At 43.7% G+C, this 23,845-nt stretch overlaps 1 protein-coding gene across 1 annotated transcript; it reads right to left on the bottom strand.

Moving 5' to 3' along the window:
* Nucleotides 1–751: 751 nt before the first annotated feature.
* odad1 (outer dynein arm docking complex subunit 1) lies at nucleotides 752–23,023 on the bottom strand. The gene is made up of 13 exons (XM_078559208.1): nucleotides 22,837–23,023; nucleotides 22,104–22,293; nucleotides 18,560–18,682; nucleotides 16,469–16,582; nucleotides 15,383–15,450; nucleotides 13,957–14,144; nucleotides 12,786–12,920; nucleotides 11,577–11,659; nucleotides 10,721–10,889; nucleotides 8,615–8,778; nucleotides 6,738–6,841; nucleotides 6,083–6,176; nucleotides 752–820 (listed from the first exon to the last, which is right to left on the bottom strand). Exons 1-13 carry the CDS (start codon nucleotides 22,893–22,895, stop codon nucleotides 752–754), a joined length of 1,560 nt encoding a protein of 519 aa, XP_078415334.1. The 5' UTR covers nucleotides 22,896–23,023.
* Between the last annotated feature and the right edge of the window lie 822 nt (nucleotides 23,024–23,845).

Genomic DNA, 23,845 nt, shown 5'->3' with positions numbered 1-23,845 from the left:
GACCTCAGTCTAACTTGGCAACAATGACAATGCAATTACATAGTGCCTTTAATATAGAAAAATATCCCAAGGCACTTCAGAGAGGCATAATCAGACAAAACAACTGTGGCATGAAACATCAAAACAACTCAGCATTACAACAGGCATTCGAGTTACTTACTGAATGCCCTTTCGCTCTCCTTTGCAGAACTTAATTCTGTACTCACCGAGATATCAATCAGAGAGTTCCAGCCAATCAAGGCTCTGACCTTTTTCCCACAGACCACAGAAACACCTGTCAATCAAAGTCACTGCCCAGACTGAGAGACATTGAATTCAGGAGACAATATACCTCTCATGTTTTAATTACACAAGAGTAGCTTATCATAAATATTGAATAGAAGCAATAGCTATTAATGAATGACGTGCTGGTCCGTGACAGTGGCCATTCCAGTTAATTAACCCCTAGAGTTTCCTATTCTCAGTTTCAACAACCTGCAAGCAGAAGCAAATTCATAACCAATATCACTAGGAGTGTACTGGCATGTTCCTCTTTGAAGAATTATACAAGGAACAATTATTTCATTCCTTACATGCTAATTCTGGAATTACAACTATTCTAAATAAAAAATGTAGCAACAGCATAAATCTACACCCAGCAAGGATCAACATATTGCGGGAAGAAGGTTGGAGTGAAAAAATTGATGCAGACACGGTAATCTCAATAAACCTAAAGTACTAATTCTTGTGATCTTTTTGAGCATTTCTTGGTTTAGGGCTTTTGTTGAGAGCGGTCATAATGAATGCTTTTCTTCAGAGCCTTTGCTTCTTTCTTCATCACCTAAAACACATTGAGATGTGAAATAACTGAATTCATCAACACAATGGCATTGCAACTAGAGAGATTGAAAGGAACCATTAAACAAGTAAAGACAGCTGGGTATCTGAAGGTGCAGACAATACAGATACCAGGTTGAGCAATGCAGGGTCATCAATTCTTGAATTATACTGCTGGCTATGTATCAATCTCTGGCCATGGAAAATGAACTCCTGTGAATCCTCCCCTTGCCAGTATCTGAATGTATTACAACGTCGTGATAATCGTCGGATAATCTGTTTTAGTGATGTTGGTTGAGGCATAAATATTAGTAAGACATTGGTAAGAATTCCCCTGTTCTTCAATTATATGGGAGTTTTTTTTATATCAACCTGAGAGGGCACCCCGGACCTTGGTTTAACATCCCATCTGAAAGATGGCATCACTGACAGTTCAACACTCCCTCGGTACTGCATTAGAGTGTGGAGCCTGTATAATGGGCGTAAGTCTATGGAGTGGAATTTAAACTGACAATATTCTAACTCAGAGACAAGAGTTCTACCCATTGAGCCACAACTGACATCTGCACCTTAACCAACCGAGCCTTGGTAGTATGTCTGGCCTAAACTAGAGATAGTTTAATAAGTTATATTTTTATTTGTGGGTATTAGGAATGAGTTTTAGCTTTAAGTTTTAGTTTAGTTTATATTTTTCTATTTTGGGTTAAAAAGGTGAAACCTGGGATCTAGTACGTTTTTGAGTGGATACAGCAGGTCTAAAGCTTTGTTTGAGTACCTGTATTTTTAATGAGGTTTTATGATGCTTGCAGTGGTTTAGGGGAGTTAAAACAAAGTAGAAAAAACCTGGGCTGTTGCCTAGTAACAGGAAGCCCACACATAGACAGCGAGAAACAGAAAGCAATTTTAGTTCAGTTGAAGCCAGGAGGGGCTGGATACAACAGAGGGAACTGCAGAAAGAGCAGATTTCCCAAAAGAACAGAAGAAGGCCCCAGAAATCAGGGAGTGGGGCAAAAATGAGAGTCCCAGGGAGACCTTTTAGTCATAGGAAAAGAACAGGAATCTAGAAAAGGTCCTGTTAAGTGAAGTTAAGAGTGAGGAGCAGAGAGGTAGGCTCCAAACTTAAAGGGAGAAAGCTGCAGGATGCAGGCTTAGAGCAAAATAGGCTTGCAAGAAGCCAGAAGATCCAAGGAGACAGCTGAAGGTCTGTAACTCTTTACTATGGGCATGTCAAGCAGTGGTGTTTTGTTGGCATGGTTGAGTATCTAAGAGAGGGTGTGTGGAAGGCAAAGCTTGAATGCAAATGGCGATCCAGGCAGAGAGGAACATCAGAAGGAGAGTTCAAAACCCTGGGGGTGGACCCTCGTGGAAGGTGTCTGAGAGAAAGTGCCGTTTGGGAGAAGATTCCAAAGCGGGCTCTTCGAAAGTGGAGATCGGAAACCCTTGTGCGAAAGATGGCGTTCAGTGTGACTGGTTGGCTCCAGGTGTGACAAGCGTCTGGGGGTGGCGGGTGGGGGGGAGAGTTGATGAGGAATCCATAGCATCTGTATGGGGTGGCATCTGTCACTTGGTTTCAAAGTGTGATGTGCCTGACCACAGGTTGCCTATTGCTTTACATGTACTGTGTATTTACTGTGAACATTAGAGTATAAGATAGCTTTTGTAACTTGTGTTATCCTTACGAATCTGTATATATCTGTAAAGGCATAGTTGTGGGTGAAGGAGTATTGTAATATAGTTAATGTTTTCTTGTTTAATAAATGTTTTATTCTTTTGTTAGAGGTTCATCAGCTGACTCCTGTGACTCTGTTCAGTAGCCACCCTCCACATTTTTAAACAAAAAATAGAAGTTAGGATCTATCAAGCCAGATTCCACCCTGGGATCTGGCTTGTCCAGTAGTAACATCAGCTGGGATTGTAACAATGTTTGTTGGTACTTTGATTCTGAAGTCCAGAGGAAATGTTTTTGGGTAACTTTGAAGTTTCAAAATCCTGTTGTCTCTGTGCATCTTTTCTCTTTCCATCATGTTAGCCAAATGATTTAACTCAGTTTAAACACCATGATCACAGGTCACAAAACGAAAAAGTGGCTTCGATGACAACTGGGAGAATTGAGCTGATCACAACAATCAGGATTGAGGCAAGTACAATGGAAGCAGGGAAATCATTGAAGGACATTGAAGTTGTTGATGAGATGGGGACGGTGCACAGTTTTCTGAGTTACATTCAGTGAACAGGTGGAAGATTTTAAGATAACAATCAGAAGACCCATTTTATAGTGAACCTTTGTGATGAGGGTTGTGATGTAATGTATTCTGTAGTCAGCTAACTTGCTGCTGCTCGCAGAGAAAGATGACCACTTGGACAAGGTACCAGAGGACCATCAGACCTCATGCAGTGGGACCACAACAAGGAGGAGTCGACACTTTAAGAGTGGTGGAAGGCTAAAGGGGGTGTAATGTCCCTGGCCGGGTAACCTAGAGGTCCCAGCTAATGCTCTGGGGGCATAGGTTCAAATCCTATCATGGCAGCCGTTAGAATTTAAATTCAATGAATCAATATGAAGCCACTCAAATTGTAACTGTGAAAGAAGTGTTTCTTCCGTCCCTGCTCGATTCTGACGTGAAAGTGAAAAGTTTACATACAAATTGTCTAAATGAATACAATTAATAGAACTAACTGATATGAACCCCATCAGCAACTAATGTGCTGTCTTAGTTAATAAATAAGGTGGCATTTCAATGATGAACTCCACAGGCTTGAGCTTTGTCTCATTATTTAAATACACTCGCAGCAACAAGAATCTAATGTTGCAAACTTAAATGCATATTTTCAGGGAATATTTTCATTAGTCGGAAAGCCCAAGATGTATGGGGAACCGGAACAGATAAATTGCTATTTTTTGGGATTTGAAGTAAAACCCGTCTTTCAAATAAAGTAGGATTTACAGGTGTTTGTCTATCATGAACTTTACCTGGCTGACAAGTATAAATAACACAAGAAAATTAATCACGGCTAACAATTGCCTTGCATTCAGAGGATTGCCTTTTTATTGTATTAATCAGTGGTATTAATATAAAGGGCAATTATTTACATTTGGGTCCCACACATAGCAGAAGAGTTATTAGGACCTGGAATACTTTACTCTAAATCACTGCTGAGGCAGGGACTGTAAACTGTGTGAAGAGGAGTTGGATAGTATTTGAAAAGGAAACGTATTAAAGGATATGGGGAAGGATGTTGATGTGCTATCTGGCAGTGCATCAAGTTGTTTCACTGTCCAAATACCAGACTACTAGGTAGGTATGCATAACCCAATTGGTATTCAACAATAAGGGACAAGAATGGGGATCTGCAACAGACAGAAGAGCAGACCAGAACCTTTGTTAAGGGTGATGTCAAAACATGATCCCTCTTATGGAAACAGTTTGCAAAAGGATAGCCAAGGAAAGGTGTTCTCACTGGGAAATAAGACCCAGGACCAGTAGCTAAATGAAGATGGAAGATTATCCTTGTCTTTCCATGACAAGATGATGGGTAAGGTCAGCTACGACGGAGAAACATCAGAACCCTTTGAGATCCACAGTGGGGTCAAACAAGGTTGCATTCTGGCACCGATACTTATTGGCGTATTCTCTTTGCTTCTGTCATATGCCTTCAGTTCATCCACATCAGATGTCTTTTTACATAACAGAACTGATGGAAAGCTGTTCAGCCTTGCCCGCCTGAGATCCAAGACCAAAGTGCAGCAAGTCCTCATCAGACAGTTGCTTTTTCCCTATATACATCGTTGGGATGAGGGCATCCCTGGCAAAGCCAGCATTTGTTGCCCATCCTAGTAGCCCTTGAACTGAGTGGCTTGCTCAGCCATTGCAGAGGGCAGTTAAGATTCAACCACATTGCTGGGGTCTGGAGTCACATGTAGATCAGACCAGGTAAAGATGGCAGATTTCCTTCCCTAAAGGGCATTAGTGAATCAGATGGGTTTTTACAACAATTAATGATAGTTGTCATGGTCACCATTACAGAAACTAGCTTTATATTCCAGATTTTTTAACTCGATTTAAATTCCACCAGCTGCCGTGGTGGCATTTGAACCCACGTTCCCAGAGCATTAGTCTCTGGATTACTAATCCAGTAACATTACAGCTACATCACTGTCTCCCCAATAGCAATGCTTCTACACTAGCATTCCATTTACTGAGGAACACCTTCATGGACAGACTCTCTCATGCCTGTAAAGAGTTTGATTTAGCCATCAGCATCAGAAAGACAAATGTCACGATCCATGATATTGTCAATGCTGATTGATGGCAGCATGGTAATGTGACATTGGAGGTTGCTGTTAGCTTCACATATCTAGGCTCTACAGTCACCAGCAATCTGCATATCTGCAGGGGCAGACTTAGTTATTGGGAGATAGATGGACATGTGAGGAAGTTTAAAGAAAGAAGCATGTATGGGCGTAGAAGATAAGTGGGTGTGAGGAGTGATATCACTCCATCATGGAGTAGACTCGATAAAGCAAAGTGAGGGGTTGGGATGACATTGAAGATGGAGATGAGGAGAACCTTTTTCTCTCAGAGGGTAGTTAGTCTGTGAAATTCTCTTCCCAGAGAACGGTGGAGGCAGGGTCATTGAATGTTTTTAAGGCTGATGGATTCTTGACTGACACGGGAGTCAAAGGTTATAGGAGGTGGACAGTATAGTAGAGTTGAGGCCACAGTCAGATCAGCCATGATCTTATCAGATGGCAGAACAGGCTCGAAGGGCTGAATGGACGCCTTCTACTCCTAATTTATATGTTCGTATATACATTCATATGTTAAAAAACTCAATTAATGAATAATTCTGAAATTGAAAGCTAGTCTCAGTAATGGTTGATTGTTGTAGAAACCCCTCTGGTTCACTAATGTTCTTTAGGGAAGGAAATCTGCCACGCTTACCTGGCCTGGACTCCAGCCCCACAGAAATGTGGTTGGCTCTTAACTGTCCTCTGAAATGGTCCAGTAGGCCACTCAATTTAAGGGCAACTAGGGAGATGGGCAACAACTTCTGGCCTTGCCAGCAACACCCACATCTCATGAAAGAATGAAGAAAAAAATAAAATACATGTAGGCTTTTAGAGTCAGCATCCTGAGAGTGATTGGGTCCAAACTGTAGGGAACGTGCTGGAGCAATATTTCCAGTGACACTCAGCATTAATCAGTTCATGGGAGGGGAAAGAGGCTGTAAGGGCTTTATTAGGTCACACACTCTCTGATCTTACCCCTTTCAGTATTCTTTGCCGTAGCTCAGTCTGAGTCAGGGGCCTCTCCTCCTCGTCAGTCACTGGAGATTCTACGTCACTGTCATTATCATTTCTGGAAAAGAGTTATCAACAAGAATTATTTCTATTACATTTTGACCCAAACATCACCATCACTCAATGAACATTCCAATCCACGTCATCAGGGAAGAAAACCAACTGTAGTCTCTTTGGACTTCCTTCCGCCCAGCCCCTCCCTTCCTCCCCCAATTTTCTTCATCTCCCCTGAACATGATAACTCGCTTCTACCCAACATTCATACATGTGTGTTTTACATTAACATCCTGCCTGATTGTCTTTTTCATTCAAGCATGGTGTAAAATGGGCTGCTGATCTGCTATCATTATATTTGTACTACGCCAATTTCACTTCTGGCGTAATTTGTACAGACTCCTCATGAGACCCATCCCCTAAAGGAGGTACAATCAGAGGTCAGATCATGTCTGCACAGCCCCTTGTTCTGGGAATGATGTGAAAAAATTATTTATAAAGCAAGAATAAAAATATGAATGAAGTAAGAACAGTTTACAATTTCTATGATAATGTGAGCTTGTGGTTGTGTTGATCTCTGCCCCTCCCACAAAAGACTGATGGAACGGAGATGGGAGATACAGACCCAGTGGTGGGAGGTTCAATGTACACTGGCTGGGTCGGACTTTTCAGATTCTGGCCCATCAGCAAAATGGCAGCTTCCCGTGGGTCATATGGTTTGTCATAATCCTGGAGTGAACAGGATATAGAATAATTAATATTAGTGCTACACACACTCAAAGAGACCCACCACTTGGACACAACTTGAGCTGAATTTAATCAGTCTATAAAACTTTTACATGAGTCAATCCAGGACTAGTATCAGACAGCACTGAAGGAGACCATTCAGCCCATCATACTTATATGTTGGTTCTTAGAAAGAGCTTTCCAATTAGTCCCACTCTTCTGCTCTTTTCCATAGCCCTGCAAGTATTGCCTTTTCTAGTATATATCCTATGTAAATTTAACACTGACTACTCCTTTTACAATATTTACAATGACAATATATATATTGTATCCAATAGCTTATTTACTCGTCAGCATTAATGCTGCCAGATGTTTCCAATTTTCTCCTTTACCTCCTCTGAAGGCACCAGCTTATACTAGGTATGGTTCCAGGGGTACCACTACCCTTCAGTACCTTATCCAAGTGCCCATTCTTTATGTGTGAGCCCAGATAGTGAGCGTTGGCAAGCTATTCAGACATGGAGAGTGTTAAAGGTGAGCCTGGCCCTGTCCTCACTTGCTGTCTACACGCAGACATTTTCCAGAAAGTGTTACAGACAGCAATCAGCAGGACTAATTCCCTTTATATTTACCACTTGGCTGATACCAGATTGGGGATGAAACCCAACTTTCCTGACTCAGTGCTGCACCAAATGGTGCATTGATCCACATAACCAATGGACATGGAAGTAATCATCTAAGTGCCAGGGTTCTTGGCAGAGAGGGTGAAGGTCCCTGCTGGGTGACAAGAATGGGTTAGATAATAGATCCTTCACTTCTGAAATGAAGAAAAGAAACACAGCAGGTATTTGTGTACAGCAAACTCTCACAAACAGCAATGAGATAAATAATCAAACAATCTGCTTCTATTGTTGTTGGTTGAGGGATCAATATTGGTCAGGACACCAGGCAAAACACCTTGCTCTTCTTCAAGATAGTGCCATGGGATCCTTCCAAGAGGGCACATAGGGGCCTCAGCTTAACGTGTCACCCAGCAGCATGGCACCCTCTTAGTATACAGAGCGAGAGTCAACCTGGATTATGTGTTCAGGTTTCTGCCATGGGACTTGAACCAATGACCTTTTGAGTCAGAAGTGAGAATGCTACATGCTAATCCACATCTGTCACCATAACATGGGATGGAATCCTGTGGTGACAAATGGGCCAGTCCCTTTGTGTTCTGATGGTACTCAGGCAAAATATTTGTATATTTTGCAGTTCACCGACTTCCAGTGGGTGGCACAAACCAGCCGAGTGATCATTACAATGAAGAAGATATCCAGAGGAGTGAACATTACTTTCTAGCTCTCTGCTCAACTCAAAATACCATCTACAAAATGTACTGCAGCAACACACCAAGGCTCCTTCAACAGGTCCTTCCAAACCTGTGACCCCTATCACCAAAAGGACAAGAGCAGCAGATGCATGGGAATGCCACCATCTGCAAGATCCCTCCAAGCCACACACCATCTTCCTTGGAACTATATTGCTGTTCCTTTACTGTCACTGGATTAAAATCCTGGAACTCCTTCCTACAGCACAGCGGGTGTCCCTACACCACATGGACTGCAGCGGTTCAAAGCGATGGCTCACCACCACCTTCTCAAGGGCAAGTAGGGATGGGCGATAATCGCTGGCCTAGCCAGCGACACCCACATCCCGTGAGCAAATAAATTTTAACAAGTAAACTTTCAAAGTAGAGGATGTCTGGGCATGGAGGAAATGATCCATAGATACCTTGGATGCGAGGTAGGATTGGATAGATAGTAGCTCATTGGTGCGCTGTTCAACGAGGCCCAGGTACTGCATCACATTGTTATCTCGGATTCCAGATGAAGATCCCAACATTTCATCCAAAATAGATCGATCGCAGTTTATTTTATTAAACAACGATTCAATTTCTGTAGACGGAATACATGTCAAATTAGAAAGGTTCACGTGGGATTTAAAAAAATACATGGTTTTCTTTCTTTCCCTTCTGTTGGTGCTGATTCTTGTTGGACTGACCCCAGGGAAGCCCAAGGTAACGCTCTCCATGTGTGGGTTTAGACAGTGAATGTTTGTCCTGTTCCTCCCAAGTATGCTATACTTAACACAGGTCATGTCCCAAATTATTCATACTCTGTATTCCAAAATGTTATTTTCTAAAGTAATCTATCGAATTTGCATCTGAATGGATCAATACTTACTGCTTCCACCATCTTCATAGAGCTGGTTTCATAGATTGACCACTCACTCAGTGAAATCTTGGACCAGATTTTGTGATTGTAATGACAGAGAAACAGTCAGCACTTGCTGTCATTACCCTGTGAAACCACCAGCAGCTTCTGGCATCTGCTCATGTACAGTGAAACTTGGAAATCTGGAAGGTTCTGCCAGTTGATTCCCTGCTCCGCGACAGGGTGCACCACTAAAGTCCCTTAAGGCAGCATTCCTTAGTAATCACTGAACTGACGCAAACTTGCCTTTTTACACTATAAATGAATGTTAAAACCTCCTGAGAAATTGATGCCTTATTAATGAGGTGTAATTGGGTTTTTAATGGTGTACTAAATTATAACTACTGCTAAACAACCTCTCAGGCCCTGGAAAACTAATTTTATATCTGTGGAATGCCAATTTTTTTCCATTATGGTAAATTTCCATTGTTTAATATAATAGAATTTAATATAATAGAAATGATTTTTTTAAAGTTAATGATATTTCAGCATTTAACATGTATGTTCCAATCTTTATTTCACTCTCCGTAAAATTGATTTAAAAAGTTAAGTATAATCAATACACTTTACTTCCTAGTTTACTGCCTGTGGCTATTCTTCAATTTGATAGGCTGTTACCCTGCTTGATGACATTGCTGTTGCTGGGTGCTTGGAGATCCCCTCAGCTTGGTGCCAAGTTCAAATTAACATCAGGAAAGGTGAAATACAGGCTACAGAAGACACTAGATCTTTGTGGGTAGCTATCTTTGAGGCCAGTGGCGATTGTGGTCACTTTGCCGCTTACTGCAAGCTTCTGGCCATTGTTTCCACAGAGTAGTTTTGAATTTACACCCAGTCCCCTCTTCAAGGGCAGGCCGTATCCTGTGGCTATAGTGTTCTGGACAAGGTGAAACTGCCTATTATGTTTGGCATTATCTAGTCCTGTAATAAAAATAAACTGCTGGAAAAACTCAGCAGGTCTGACAGCATCTGTGGAGAGATGAACAGAGTTAACGTTTTGAGTCCAATATGACTCTTCTTTGGAACCCTGGACCTCAGCTAGAGTCAACATCTTCAGGGGTGGATGTGAGAAAATTAGGATAAAGAGAAATCCTAACAGTAGAACTTTGTCTTCCATTGGTAACATATTTAAACTGCTTTCTGGTGGAATTTTGTTGTACTATCAATTCTTATCATCACCATCTCATATCTTCACCACCTGCAGGATAGCATGAAGTTGTGGAAGGATTTGTGAGCTAATTAACTGTCTGACAGGTAATGATATAAGCACTCCTTCCATGGCTGTATCTTTCTCCCAGCCGCTAGGGGATCAGTCTCTATGGTGGGGGGGTTTTATGAGCTCCCACTACCCATACAATGGGGGTGCAGGAGCCCTCAGCTCCTACTCGTCAAAAAGTATCCCACTCTGGATGTTATCCCTGAATTCTGAGCTGGAGCTACGGTCTCCACTCACTGAGACTGTCTGGATTAGGGTTCGAATCCTGTATCTTCTGACTTAGGTGGAATTACTGCCACCAAGCCTGTCTGTTGTTATTATAATGAATAAATATGCAATAAATAAATTTTCTAAAAATATATTAATTCAGAATTAATTCATAACTTCTAACTGAAGCTCCTTGCTTACTTGCTTTGAGTTGGTCCAGTATTTTTTTGACCCCTTTGATCCTGCTGTCATATTCCATGGCCTGTTTGCTCACTTCCTCCTGTTGAGTTTCGATCTTCCTCAGAATAGCTTTGTGTTCTTGTTCCCGTTGGACTTCCTGTGATTTGAAGGCTTCAGTCTGTGCCTGGATCTGGGACACCCAAGAAACAAATGTACAGGAGAGCAAAGGGACTGAATGAGGTGTCACAGGGATGAAAAGATGAACCAGTGCTTTTTAACTTGGAAGGAGACAACATTCAGAAGGAACCTTTGCAGAAATGAATGAAAGAACTTGCAGTTATATAGCGCCTTTCAAAACCTCAAAACATGCCAAAGCACTTCACAGTCAGTTAAGTACTTTTGAAATGCAGTTGCTGTTGTTCTGTGGGAAATGTGGCAGCTGACATGCCAGCAGCAAACTCTCACAAACAGCAATGAGCAGGTGGTCTGTTTTTAGTGATGTTTGTTGAGGGCTAAATATTGCTCAGAACACTATTAGAACAAATAATTTCATAAATATTCTTCCCTTCGCAGTCTCTCTGCATGCTTCACTCAACACTAAGAATTGCATTGAGCTGTCATAAACATAGGAACATAGAACATGGAAAATAGCAGGAGTAGGCCATAAAGGTGACTGGCCTCTTAGATATTTCCCTCCTCAGCATCGTCTGATGTCCTTATGACCCCTTCAGACACCTCCCGGCCAATGAATCATGAAAGGGCTTGGAATCTGCCTAACTGGGTCATTGTAATTGGTACCGGTCTGTGCCCTTTACCTGTGTTTCTGCATAGTGGTTGATTAAGTTATTAAAAAGCAAACCTTTTTGTAAAGACTTACATCAGCAATCTCCTCCTGCAGTCTCTCAACCTCACTGTTCTGCTCGTTGATGTAATTAAACAGCGCAAAGTTCCGATCTTCCACTGTCAGAGAAAAACACCGTGCAGTCTGAGAGTTAGAATTAAGAAAGATACTCAGTTAAAGAATGTACAGAAATCCTGATCTCTCATACTGACATTTCAAAGACCATTATCATTGAACCACTGGCACCAAACCAGGATCCCTGCAGCCCCTCGATTTCCGATGAAAAGCCATTGAGCTGAAACGCTAACTTTGTTTCTCTTTTCACAGATGCTGCCAGACCTGCTGAGTATTTCCAGCATTTACTCTTCTTACTTCAGATTTCTAAACCTGGTCATTTACCAGACGTTATTTATGTTACTGTCATTAAAACTTACCCTGTAACAATGACACTGCCATTATCCGTCAAACATTAGAATGGAGGGCTCCTTGTTGTATTTCATACACAGTATTTTTAAAGAGCAAAGTTTCAACCAATGTTGGGACTGTTCAAGGCCAGCACTTGCTGCAAAAGGTTCTTTTACACTGGTAACCCCACCCCCATCAAGTTGAAATTTAAAAAAGGAATGTAACATTCAACATCATGACAGCTGGTAATCCCTGACTGACCAGCATTACCAGACACCCCGCTACCCCCACCGCGCTTGATTCCTCCCCTTCCCCAAAAGCTTCCCCTCCCCTTCACGCTTCCCCCTCGCTGCTGTCCTACCACTAACCACTGTTTGCCCACCTAGGGTTGCCAACTCTACAGGATTGGCCAGGAGAGCCAGGAATTGAAGGTCAATCTCCAGGACACTGCTGTGTGCAACCCTGGAGAAAAATCATGGTTAAAAACGATTGTATTTTTGTCATTTTCTTTGAACATTTCTCTTTACCAGATATAAAAATATTGAAAATGGGGGAAGGAAAGGCTGTTTGGCTGTCAGGCAAACATTTGGGTATTGAGTCTTTTTACTTTCCAATTTGTGTAGGGAGGCAGTGCATCACAAGGATGGATGTGTTGGCTGGAGTGTGCAGCAAGTCATGTGATAAAACCTCAAGGAATACATTTAATCACAGTTGGCAACCCAACCCCAGCCAGCCCCGCTCCTTCTCTGTTCATACAGACAGGTGATTCCTTAGTTCTGACTCTGCCAATCACCTGAAGTCTTTCTGCTCATGATCATAGCACAGAAAGTGTTGCCTCACCTTCTATGAACTTTTCCACCAGCACGTTCAGGTTGTCCTCCCCAGTGAGCTCTCGGATCTGCTGTAAGGCAGCTTCATACATCTCCACTGTCTCTTCCTTTGCGTCCTTCCTTTTTCTTGCTGCATCGCCGTGTTCTGAGGACAAGGTTCAAGAACACCAAAGAGAGACTTACATTTATATAGCATCTCTCAAAACCACAGGATGTCCCAAAGTGCTTTACAGCTGGTGATGTGCTTTTGAAGTATAATCACAGCTATTATAAGACAGTGTTCGCCCCAACTCTCGCTGATACTACTATCCTCACCTCTCACTTGTGCATTGCCTGCAACAGCTGGAATAACCCCCATGCGGAAGCAAGGTCAGAGCTCTAAAGGAGGCAGCCAGGCTGCTCCATTTATTTGGATTTTCCAACTTCTTGTGCAGGCAGCATGGATGAGGTGACAATTTCAGCCCACTTCTCAGCTTCTAGTTTTCCACCTGAGCTCTTTATATATCCACTTGCAATGCAGGCTCATCAGGAACAGGAGATGGGGCTTACACTGGCAGGTGGGTCATTGTGGCTGCTGTTCCACATAGAACGTAATAGGATACAGTCATGTATGGGTTATGTTACTGGATTAGTAATCGAAGAAGCATGGGTTCAACTCCCACCATAGCAATTTGAGAGTTTGAATTCAGTTTTTAAAAATCTGCTTTCAGTAAGTGTAGCCATGAAGCTGTCAGGTTGTTATAAAAACCAAAATGGTTCACTAATGTCCTTCAGGGAAGGAAACCTGTCGCCCTTACCCTGTCTGGGTTTGTATGTGACTCCAGTCCCACACCCACGTGTTTGAATGTTAACTGCCCTCTGAAGTGGCCTAAGAACATAAGAAATAGGGGCAGCAGCAGACCATTATGGGCCTCTCAAGCCTCCTCAGCTATTCAATATGATTGTGGCTGATCTTCTGCTCAACTCCACTTTCCCGCCCACTCCCCATATCCCTTGGCCTAGTGAGACACTCCAGCTTATCAAACTGCTATTGCTTAACAATGCACGGGCAATAAATGCCAACTTTGCCAATGATACCCACAACCTGATAATGAATAATAAAAACATTTGTCCCTCAGGCAGGTTGTGGCTATTCTTAAACTCATGTCTCTGTTGACGAGGGCATTTTTAAATATCTTTACCTCGTTTGTAGGCGCCGTGTAATGTCTCATCTTCATTCGACCGCTCCTGAGTTTTAATTCCCGTGAACTCCTTCAGCTTCCTGTCGTGGTCGATGACTCGCTGAAGTTCCTTCATCTCAGCTGCATGCAACGCTAAGTCTTTCTCTGCCTTCTCCTTCAGTTGCTGCATCTTCGTCTGTGCCTCATCCCTACATCAGGTCATTGCAAACAGATCAGCCAGTGCTCAGCTGTCACTACCTTACACAGAAACGTCCTCTTTTACTCTCTCTGGAAGATGCTGACCCCTTGCTGGAGTTTGTTTCCATGGATACAGGCCACGCCGCACCACATTACTCTCAGGAAGTCAGTGTCACAGGCAAGACCAGTCTGTTGTTGCCCATGTTCTAGTTGCCCTTGAGAAGGTCGCATTGGGTCTTTTCCTTGAACAATACTTTGTAGTGGTTTTTGACGCAACTGAGTGGTTCAACAGACCACTTCAGAGTCAATCACATGCGTTAGCCTAGACATTGAGTTCACAAACATCATAGCGAGGCCATCCAAAATCCAATGATCTCTTTTTTTTTGTTTCCTTTATTCATCGGATGTGAGTGTCCCTGGTTAGGCCAGAATTTATTGCCCATCCCTAATTGCCCTTGTTCAGAGGGCATTTTAAGAGTCAACCACATTGCTGTGGGTCTGGAGTCACATGTAGGCCAGATCAGGTAAGGACGGCAGATTTCCTTCCCTAAAGGGCATTAGTTAACCAGATGGGTTTTTTACAACAATGGACAATGGTTTCATGGCCATCATTAGACTTTTAATTCCAGATTTTTATTGAATTCAAATTCCACCATCTGCCATGGCCTTGGCTGTTCTTTCCTGATCCTAGCCCCTGGATACTGAGCCCAATTATAATGCTTTAATTGCCTGAGATCAGTTCACTCAGCACAGACCAAAACCTATAAACTTGCTGGTATATATGACACAACTATTCACTGCTTTAACTGGTTGAACCTGCAAAGAATTAATTGGAAACAGTTTCCTCTTTGTGTTTTAGTTCCTTGATATCAGGTTGGAACACTGAAGCACAAATAAATTCCAGTGCCACAGAATTCTATTTGACCCATGTTTTCCAACTTGGACACAATTGTTTATAGAACAAAACAGACAGAGCAAGGTGTAGGAGGGATTAATGGGCTGTTTCTGTGGGATAACCTTTAAGCCATTTTTACGGGCTACACTGAGTTCACTCTCACAACACACATTGTTTCACTCATATCCAGGGCAACACCAGGAATTCACATAAATGTACTGGTTCCTGGCATTCCCCACTTCAAAATCACCCCACATAATGATGACATATTTCAGAAGGCTGTGTTGACCCATTAATCATCAAGAGAGGTGAACTGGGTTGAGAAGGGTTGTCCCTTGGGTGCCGTATCCTCACCTGGCTTCGTACGCAGCAGTCGAACTGTCAATCACAGAACCGATTTCCTTCCGAATCTCCAGAAGTTCCTGATCAAAGTGAGGAAGACACACACAATGTCTGGGGTTAGACCACACGGTAGAGAGGAAGGAATACCAGTCCATTTATACACAATTACAACAGCTTCTCTGCCCCTTCAGTCAATGACTGACGAACAACCAGAGGAAAGAACATAGGAACTGCAAGAGGTAATTTAATCCCTTCAACCCTTGCCGCCTTTCAGTTAGATTATGGCTAAAGGAGGGTCGCTTGTCTTGTAAATAAATTCGTCAATCAGAGCAGAGCAGAATCTGTTTAGTTCCTTTTCGCAGACCCCAGTTCCTCATTCGGAATCTTGTCCACAACACCTCCCCCCCACCCACAGCGTTCAGTGTCCAGATGCCTTTGTGCTGGTTGCTGGGAAGTGTGGGAGTGCCCCATGTTGACTTGTCCTCTCTCTGTGTTTCCCCACACGAGCATGGCCAAGGTTGGGATCTGTGGCTGTAGGCCAGGTCATGGGTTCAAATCCCACCCTAACCAGTTGTGAAACTGGATTCAGTGGACGGGATTTTCCACACCCACCCGCTGGCCGTTGGGATCTTCCATTCCTGCCGCAAGTCAATGGGTTTCTGGCTGGGGCACCGCCTCGCCCATGGCAGGGCAGGAAAATCCCGGCCAATACGTCTGATAATTTGTGAGCTAGCACAGGGAAGCACGTGGCCAGAATGTCTACACACAGTTCTCCTTCCACCACAATGTGGTTAACTTAATGCACATGGGGCAACTAGGGATGGGCAATAAATATTAACCTCATCAGATTCACCCAAGAATAAACTGAAAAGCTAAGTATCGCCAATGTCTCAATCTGTGAGAGGCTGAGCGATGGTTTGATTCGATACTTGGTGCAGGTAGGCATCAAAGCCCCCCTTCTGAGGGGTGGTGTTAAAGCCAATGAACCCTGGGCAACAGTCCCTGACTACCTCACCCTCTCAGCAAAATGAGGAGCTGCCCTGATTGGGAGAAAGAATGGTCAAAAAGAGACGAGTTAGAGTCATTTTTAATCCTTACTTTTCCCAGTTTCCGCTGGAGCTGCTCGAACCTTGAGCGCTCCACGCGCAGCGTATCAATCTGCTCCCTCAACTCTCCATTCCTTGTAAGCTGGGTATTGAACTTCCTGAGAGTCTGAAGACAAGGGACAGCAATGACCACAAATTATCTCATGTGATAGGACAGCAGAATTGTCAACCATGGTTGGATGTATTCCTGGAGGTCTCATCACATGACTGCTCACCTCCATCCACCTCATTTTAACCCCCGAATACTGGCAGAGTGGGGGGGGGCAAGTGAGATGTAAAACTTTACAAAATCTCAACCCTGACCCTAATTCCATGTTTAACAGAGGCAGGCAGGGGGTGGGCACGCCCAGGAGGCAGGTTGACCATGTAAATATTATCATGAGTTTGGGAGCCTCACATTCACTTTCTCTTGCAGATTAGGCCCTGACTGGCTGGGTTTGCCAGGCCTGGGGAAAGCCGGCAGCTCAATTGAGGGGATGGACAGTTTCAGGGAAAAGACAAGTGCCCTTGCAGCATTTGCTTGCAGGCCAGGGAGATTAGGAGTGCTTTCCCACTGAACCATCCCCGCCGCACCCAGCTTATCTCCTTCACAGGGATCCTGGCCCTGTTAGATCCCCATGATCCAAAGATTTCCCCTGAGTTAAGGATCCGACCAACCCCCCCCACCCCCCCACCCCCCGCCCCACCCCATCCCACCCCGCCCCACCCCGCCATCCCAGAGGATGGGGATTGGAGTCCCCTTACACTATCAGTAGCAGGTGTAGGCTCCTTACCTGGGGGTGTGACCTACTCTGGAGACCTCCTTGCCTAACTGGAGGCCGTGTCTGTTAATAAGGCTAATTTCAGGGCAGGGATCCTATCAAATAAAATCCTCTTGTTGTGGGGTTAAAGTTCTACAGCATACAGAGCAACCTAGACTTCCAGATTTGCTATTGGAAACTCTGATCCCTGCTTGGAAAACCCGCCTGTCAATATTGGGGTCTTTGGGGATGATTTCTGACCATCCATCAAAAAGCTAACGTTCCCCGTCTTCAATATTTGACAAGAAAAATAAAAACAACACGCCATTTTTTAAGTCCCTGTGATTTCTCTTCTGGGTTTTGTTTACAGCAGTTTCCTGGAGATTAATCTTTACTTTCTGGAAACTCAGGCCAATCTTGGAAGTTTGGCAACCTTACAGAATAGATTGGGAAGCCATCCCATTTCAATTATGGAATCCAAAATAACTTTTAAGTCAACCTAAGAATTAAACTATAGATGAACCATTGAATGATAAAGCTACCTTGAGCTGTGGCTGGGTGGTGGGAGGAACTGGGACAACTCAGCTTGTGGAAAGTGGAAAAATGTTGCATAGTTTAGTAGGAACCCCCCCCCCGCACTTTACTGTCAGCACAAACCGTGACTTAGCGCAGCATAGTCTTGAGCTTTAAAAGCAAAGGATCTTAGATTCAACACCTGCCCTGCGTTAAGTTAGCGGGATAGCAAAAACAAGTCCTACTCCTCCTCAGGTTCCATTGGGCTTGGTAACTCTGGTTGGACATATGCCAGTAGGTTTCATTGTGAGTCGGAGTTATGTTTACTTGCTATTGTAAAGTGAGACAGCACCGACATTATAGCAGCGTAAAGATGGTCGAGGGAGGTCAGGCATGCATTGCTGTGACATTTCAAATGCAGGCTGGACTGTGCAGTAGAAAACTAACAAGAGGAATCTGGTTCGTCATTCAATATTCATCTTGGGAATTCTCTATGATTTTTTCTCCCGGATTGCTCACAACAGTATCTGGGAAATTAACCTTTGATTTCTGTCTAATGCTCAGCTCTGATAGGCTAAAAAGTCTTATCGATGTGTGAGAACATGCATGGGGTAGAACTGAACCCCAGTTAGAGGCAAGCAATAGAGAGATAGTCAGTTTGGGACTTTAAAAGGAGACCCACTCTAACTGCATCTGAGCTTACAGTTTTCTGATATTTTTGGTCTCACCCATCTCCTGTCATTGTTTTAAATTCATCATGCCAACAGTATTTTTCCTCCACTTATTGCGGATGTTTTCCTACTCTCTGGTCACATTCTGAGAATCCTTACCCTGTCCAACCTGTCCTCCATGATCCCAATGTTCTTCACCACCTGCTCATTCATCACTTGAACATTAACACCTTTACTCAGCCCCTTCTTCTGCTCAAAGATTGTTTGCTCCAACTTCTTTATCTATATTAAAAAAGGGTTTGAACAAAAATATAACTTCAACAAACATCAGCTTATTTAATAAGAAGTAACCATAAACATCATGAACACATACCCACATATACAGACACACAACCACATATACAGACACACACCCACATATACAGGTACACAAAGACACACTCACATAAACAGAAACACAACCACATATACAGGCATACAAATACACACTGATACGTACAGACACACACTGACAAACACTGACATATACAGACATACAGACACACATCTACATATACAGACATATACCCACTGTCACACATCTGCATTGACCAGAAACTGAAGTGGACCAGCCAGATCAATACTGCGCTACAAAAGCTGGTTAGAGACTAGGAATCCTGTGGCAAGTAACTCACCTCCTGACTCCCCAAAGCCTGTCCACCATCTACAAGGCACAAGTCAGGAGTTTGATGGAATACTCCCCACTTGCCTGGATGAGTGCAGCTCCAACAACACTCAAGAAGCTTTATCCAGGATAAAGCAACCCACTTGACTGGCACCCCATCCACAAACATTCACTCCCTCCATCACCGACGCACACTGGCAGCAGTGTGTACCATCTACAAGATGCACTGCAGAAACTTACCAAGACTCTTAAGGCAGCACCTTCCAAACCCACAACCTCTACCATCTAGAAGGACAAGGGCAGCAGACACATGGGAACACCACCGCCTGGAAGTTCCTCTCCAAGCCAATCATCATCCTGACTTGAAAATGTATTGCCATTCCTTCACTGTCGCTGGGTCAAAATCCTGGAACTCCCTCCCTAACAGCACTGTGGGTGTACCTACATCACGTGGACTGCAGCGGTTTAAGAAGGCAGCTCACCACCACCTTCTCAAGGGCAATTAGGGATGAGCAATAAATGCTGGCCTAGCCGGTGACGCCCACATCCCGTAAATGAGTAAAAATGATACTGTTACAAAAGCAGGCTAACGGTACCAATGACCTGCGGGTAATTTGAATTTTTTAAGGAAGACCTTTTTTAAAAAAGAAATACAAGTAAAGACACTGAGCAAAGGATGGCTGATAATGTGCAGTGACCATTCCCTGGAAAATTCCATTGTGATTAGTTCCATGGAATGTCGCACCTAAAAGATGTTATAGATTTCTTCAAACAGAGATTTGATAGGATGATAGGAAAGATGCAAAAGACTGAACTTTAATCTCCTGTGGTTGCAGAGACAAGAGACTGATTGCATATCTCAGCAGACATCCGAAATCCATCTCCTGTTGATTTATACCTCAGAATGATGAAAGAACATGGACTCTGGGTGTGAGTCATGGTTTCTCCCCCTCCAGAATACTCAGTGAAAAATCAGTTAAAAATCTGAGGTGCTGGTGTGTGATAGTGTGTGACAGCAAGCAGAAGAATAAGAGTCTCTGTTGCTGGAAACAAAGCTCAGCAGAAGCCACAATCTAAAAGAAATAAAACAGCCTTTCAGCCACCCTGCAGAACTAAGTGTCGCCAAACTAACTGCGAAACTGCCAGAGTCAGCTCTACTGGAATCACCCAACTTAACGGCCGCAACATATCGCCATTTACGCCTCACCGACAAGCCAGGGACTGTTTCACATATTTTTCAAAACCTTTATTTGGACTCTTAACTTCTCATTTCTGATCTGTGTGTATGTGTGTTGCATTTTTATTATTTTTTTCGGGCTTTGATAACTAATAAACTTATTTTTTCTTTGACCCAAGAAAGTCTGGTTAAATTGGCTCCTTCTAAAAAATAAATACATTTGGACTGGGAAAAGGTATCCGCATGGGAAGGGATCCCTTTTAAATTAACCTTGTTGCGATCAATCAAGGGGGTTGAATAAAGAAGGGGAGAAGGTTCATTCCTCCTCACCCGGAAGCATAACAAAAATGGGGTCCAGTTTGGGAAGTTAACAAATTTGGGGACCTCATCTGGGGATTAGTCGTAACAGTACAAATGCCCATTTTCTGCATAAAACATATACACACCTAAGTACACAAGCACCTTACAGACACACATATAGAGAGATGCACAGTAACAGAAAGAGACACACAATCACAGGCACATACGTATACAGTCAAATTGCAACAAGACACTAGAATATATGTCTGTGCTCATAGTTACTATGAAGACAGGATATTGCTCTGCTGTGCCACTGTAGGGAGGAGCAATAGCCACCCAACCAAACATAGGTGATGGGAGAATCACCCAAGGGTGCGCTGGTACATTCTCCAATGACCAGGTCCTGCAACTTAGACCAGCTCATCTGTAAACCCTCTGGGAAATGATACAGCAAAGGATTAACAAAGCGTAAGGAAGCAAAGCAATACAAACACTGTCAGCTCGGAGGGTTGATGCACTGGCTTGGTTGATGCTGAGGCATTCAGTGTACAAGGTTTCAGATTTTATCTCCAGTATGAGCCACACTAACTATTCTCAGCCAGGTAGCTGTTGTCCTGACTGCTGTTGGATTAGGGAGGAAAAATGAGTAAGGATTCCTGCTCCTGATCACTTCTAGTGACCCTGGCTGGAAAGTGTGGATGGCGAGATACGGGCAGGGTTGGGTTTGGCTGTATAAGTACAATGTCCTCCCCCCACTCATTGTGCCCAGTCACACCTGGAGCAGCAGACACCCCAATCTAAGGGATAAACTGAGGGAAGCTTTAAGTCCTGGTGGAAATTGGGTGAACAGACTTGTAAAATGGAGAGGACACAAGAAGCACTCTGTTCCTGTTCCTCTCCTGACTTTACAAGCCCTAACTATCCAGGCATCTGAAGCACCCCCATGAGCTAGACAGCAAACAAAGGTTCTGTTCCGTCAACCGTGTCTGAACCCATCTTAACCCTCGGAGTGGAGGCCCAGCAAAGGTTGCGCTGACAGAAACAACCCAGTGCCACCATCAAAGAGGCATTAAACTCTCCTTTGAGGAGGCCAAGAGGAGCAGGAGCAGAGGCCTCACCTGGCCTGGACCTCCCGAACCTCAGGCTTCCTGCACTCCTGCACGGTTCAACCCTTGGTTCCTCAACATGGACATTCTTATTTGACTTCCCCCCCCGCCGGCCTGGGCTTTTCCTCCCACCCCTAACCTGGGCTGTACACTCACCGCCCGCCCCCTCCACTCTGAACCAGGAATACTCCTCCCCCTCTGCAAATCACTGACCACCCCAGGGTCATCACACCACCCTGCCCCCCCCACCACCGGACCTCTGAGCTGCCACTTTCCCCCAACTTCCCTGGTGCTTTGGGCTGTAAATTCTCAAGCGGTATGTCAATGAGGCCCTGTCATAGGAATGAACAGAACCTCACACTGCTGCTCCCAGGCGTTCTGGCCACTCGCTGGACCCTGTTCCCCTCCAGAAGTTCCCGCTATCCCCAGTTGGTCCCAAATGACCCTTATCTGCACCTCCTGCTCCAGATCCACGATCATTTGCTTCTCCCTGGCAATCTGATCCTCCAGCTCGTTCCGGTAGCTCAGCATGTTCTGAACACTTTCCATGTTCTCCTGGTCCTGCTGCTGATTGCGTTTACTTTCTAAAAGCTGTAGGTTCAGCATCAACTCCCCACGGTCCTTTTCCAGATTCTCAACTTCCGCCCTGGAAAAACCAGATGGTTTAGGAATTGACACTCTTACAAATAGTGATGCAAAAATTGCACAGGTTAGTGACTTTTAAAGTCATTTGACAGTGCTCAGAACTTGTGTCAAGATAAACTATAATCAGCACACACTTCTGGGGCAGGTACACCATTCGTTAGATACAGAGCAAATTAAGCTCCCACTATATTATCCCACCAAATACTCCAGGATAGCTGCAGAATGGGCTAATATTGAGTTAATCCATCCCCATTTATCCCAGCTTCAAGACAGGCTCTTAGTTCTGGCTCCTCTGGTATTTTTGAAGGAGATTGAATTGGTAGATTTTCACTGTTAATGGCACCTATTTGGAAGAGAGCATTGTCTGTCCAAAGATCCTATCCCCGGAGCCCTTAAATCCACTGTAAATATCCCTTCATCTTTACAGTCTGCAGTCCACAGGGTTCAGGGACAAAGAGGTGAAAGGCTAACATAACTGCCTCCACCTCCCCGCTGACTGAACTTTCATTTAAATTCCACAGAGACGTATCCTGGTGATACTTACAACTGCTTCCTGAGCAGCTGCTGTGACTCGAGAGTGTAAGCCTGGCGGTCTCCCTCCATGATTCGAAACTGATGCTGCAGCTTTGCCAACTCTGTTTCAGCTGTAGGAAAACAACTAAGATCTCAGAGAGCAGGGAGAGGTAGCTTGAAAGGGAGAGTTTGTATTCATGTAATAACTTTCACCTCTTCAGGACGCCCAAAGCACTTAACTCAGCATTTGTGTGTGTGTGTATGTGTGTATGTGTATGTGTATGTGTGTGTGTGTGTGTATGTGTATGTGTGTGTGTGTGTGTGTATGTGTTTGTGTGTGTATGTGTGTGTGTGTGTGTGTGTGTGTATGTGTGTATGTGTTTGTGTGTGTGTATGTGTGTGTGTGTGTGTGTTTGTGTGTGTGTGTGTATGTGTTTGTGTGTGTGTGTATGTGTATGTGTGTGTGTTTGTGTGTGTGTATGTGTTTGTGTGTGTGTATGTGTTTGTGTATGTGTGTGTATGTGTTTGTGCGTGTATGTGTGTGTGTGTATGTGTGTGTGTGTATGTGTTTGTGTGTGTGTGTATGTGTTTGTGTGTGTGTATGTGTGTGTGTGTGTATGTGTGTGTGTATGTGTTTGTGTGTGTGTGTGTGTATGTGTGTGTGTATGTGTGTGTGTGTGTGTGTGTGTGTATGCGTGTGTGTATGTGTGTGTGTGTATGTGTTTGTGTGTGTGTGTGTGTATGTGTGTGTGTGTGTATGTGTGTGTGTGTGTGTATGTGTGTGTGTATGTGTGTGTGTGTATGTGTTTGTGTGTGTGTGTGTATGTGTTTGTGTTTGTGTGTGTGTGTGTATGTGTTTGTGTGTGTGTGTGTATGTGTGTGTCTGACTGAATGTTGGCAGACATTGGTTATTACAGGGATGATGAATGAATTGTATTTTTGAAATCACATGTCTCCTGTATCATTCTGAAATACTCCACACTCTGATCAGAATTAAGATACCAAATACATTTCCTACCAAGTCCCTCCATGTCCCTGTC

This window comes from Cetorhinus maximus, chromosome 15 (assembly GCF_964194155.1).
Source record: "Cetorhinus maximus chromosome 15, sCetMax3.hap1.1, whole genome shotgun sequence".
Taxonomy (NCBI): Eukaryota; Metazoa; Chordata; class Chondrichthyes; order Lamniformes; family Cetorhinidae; genus Cetorhinus; species Cetorhinus maximus.
Note: the sequence above shows the minus strand (reverse complement) of the source record. Positions and strands in the feature narration are given on the sequence as shown.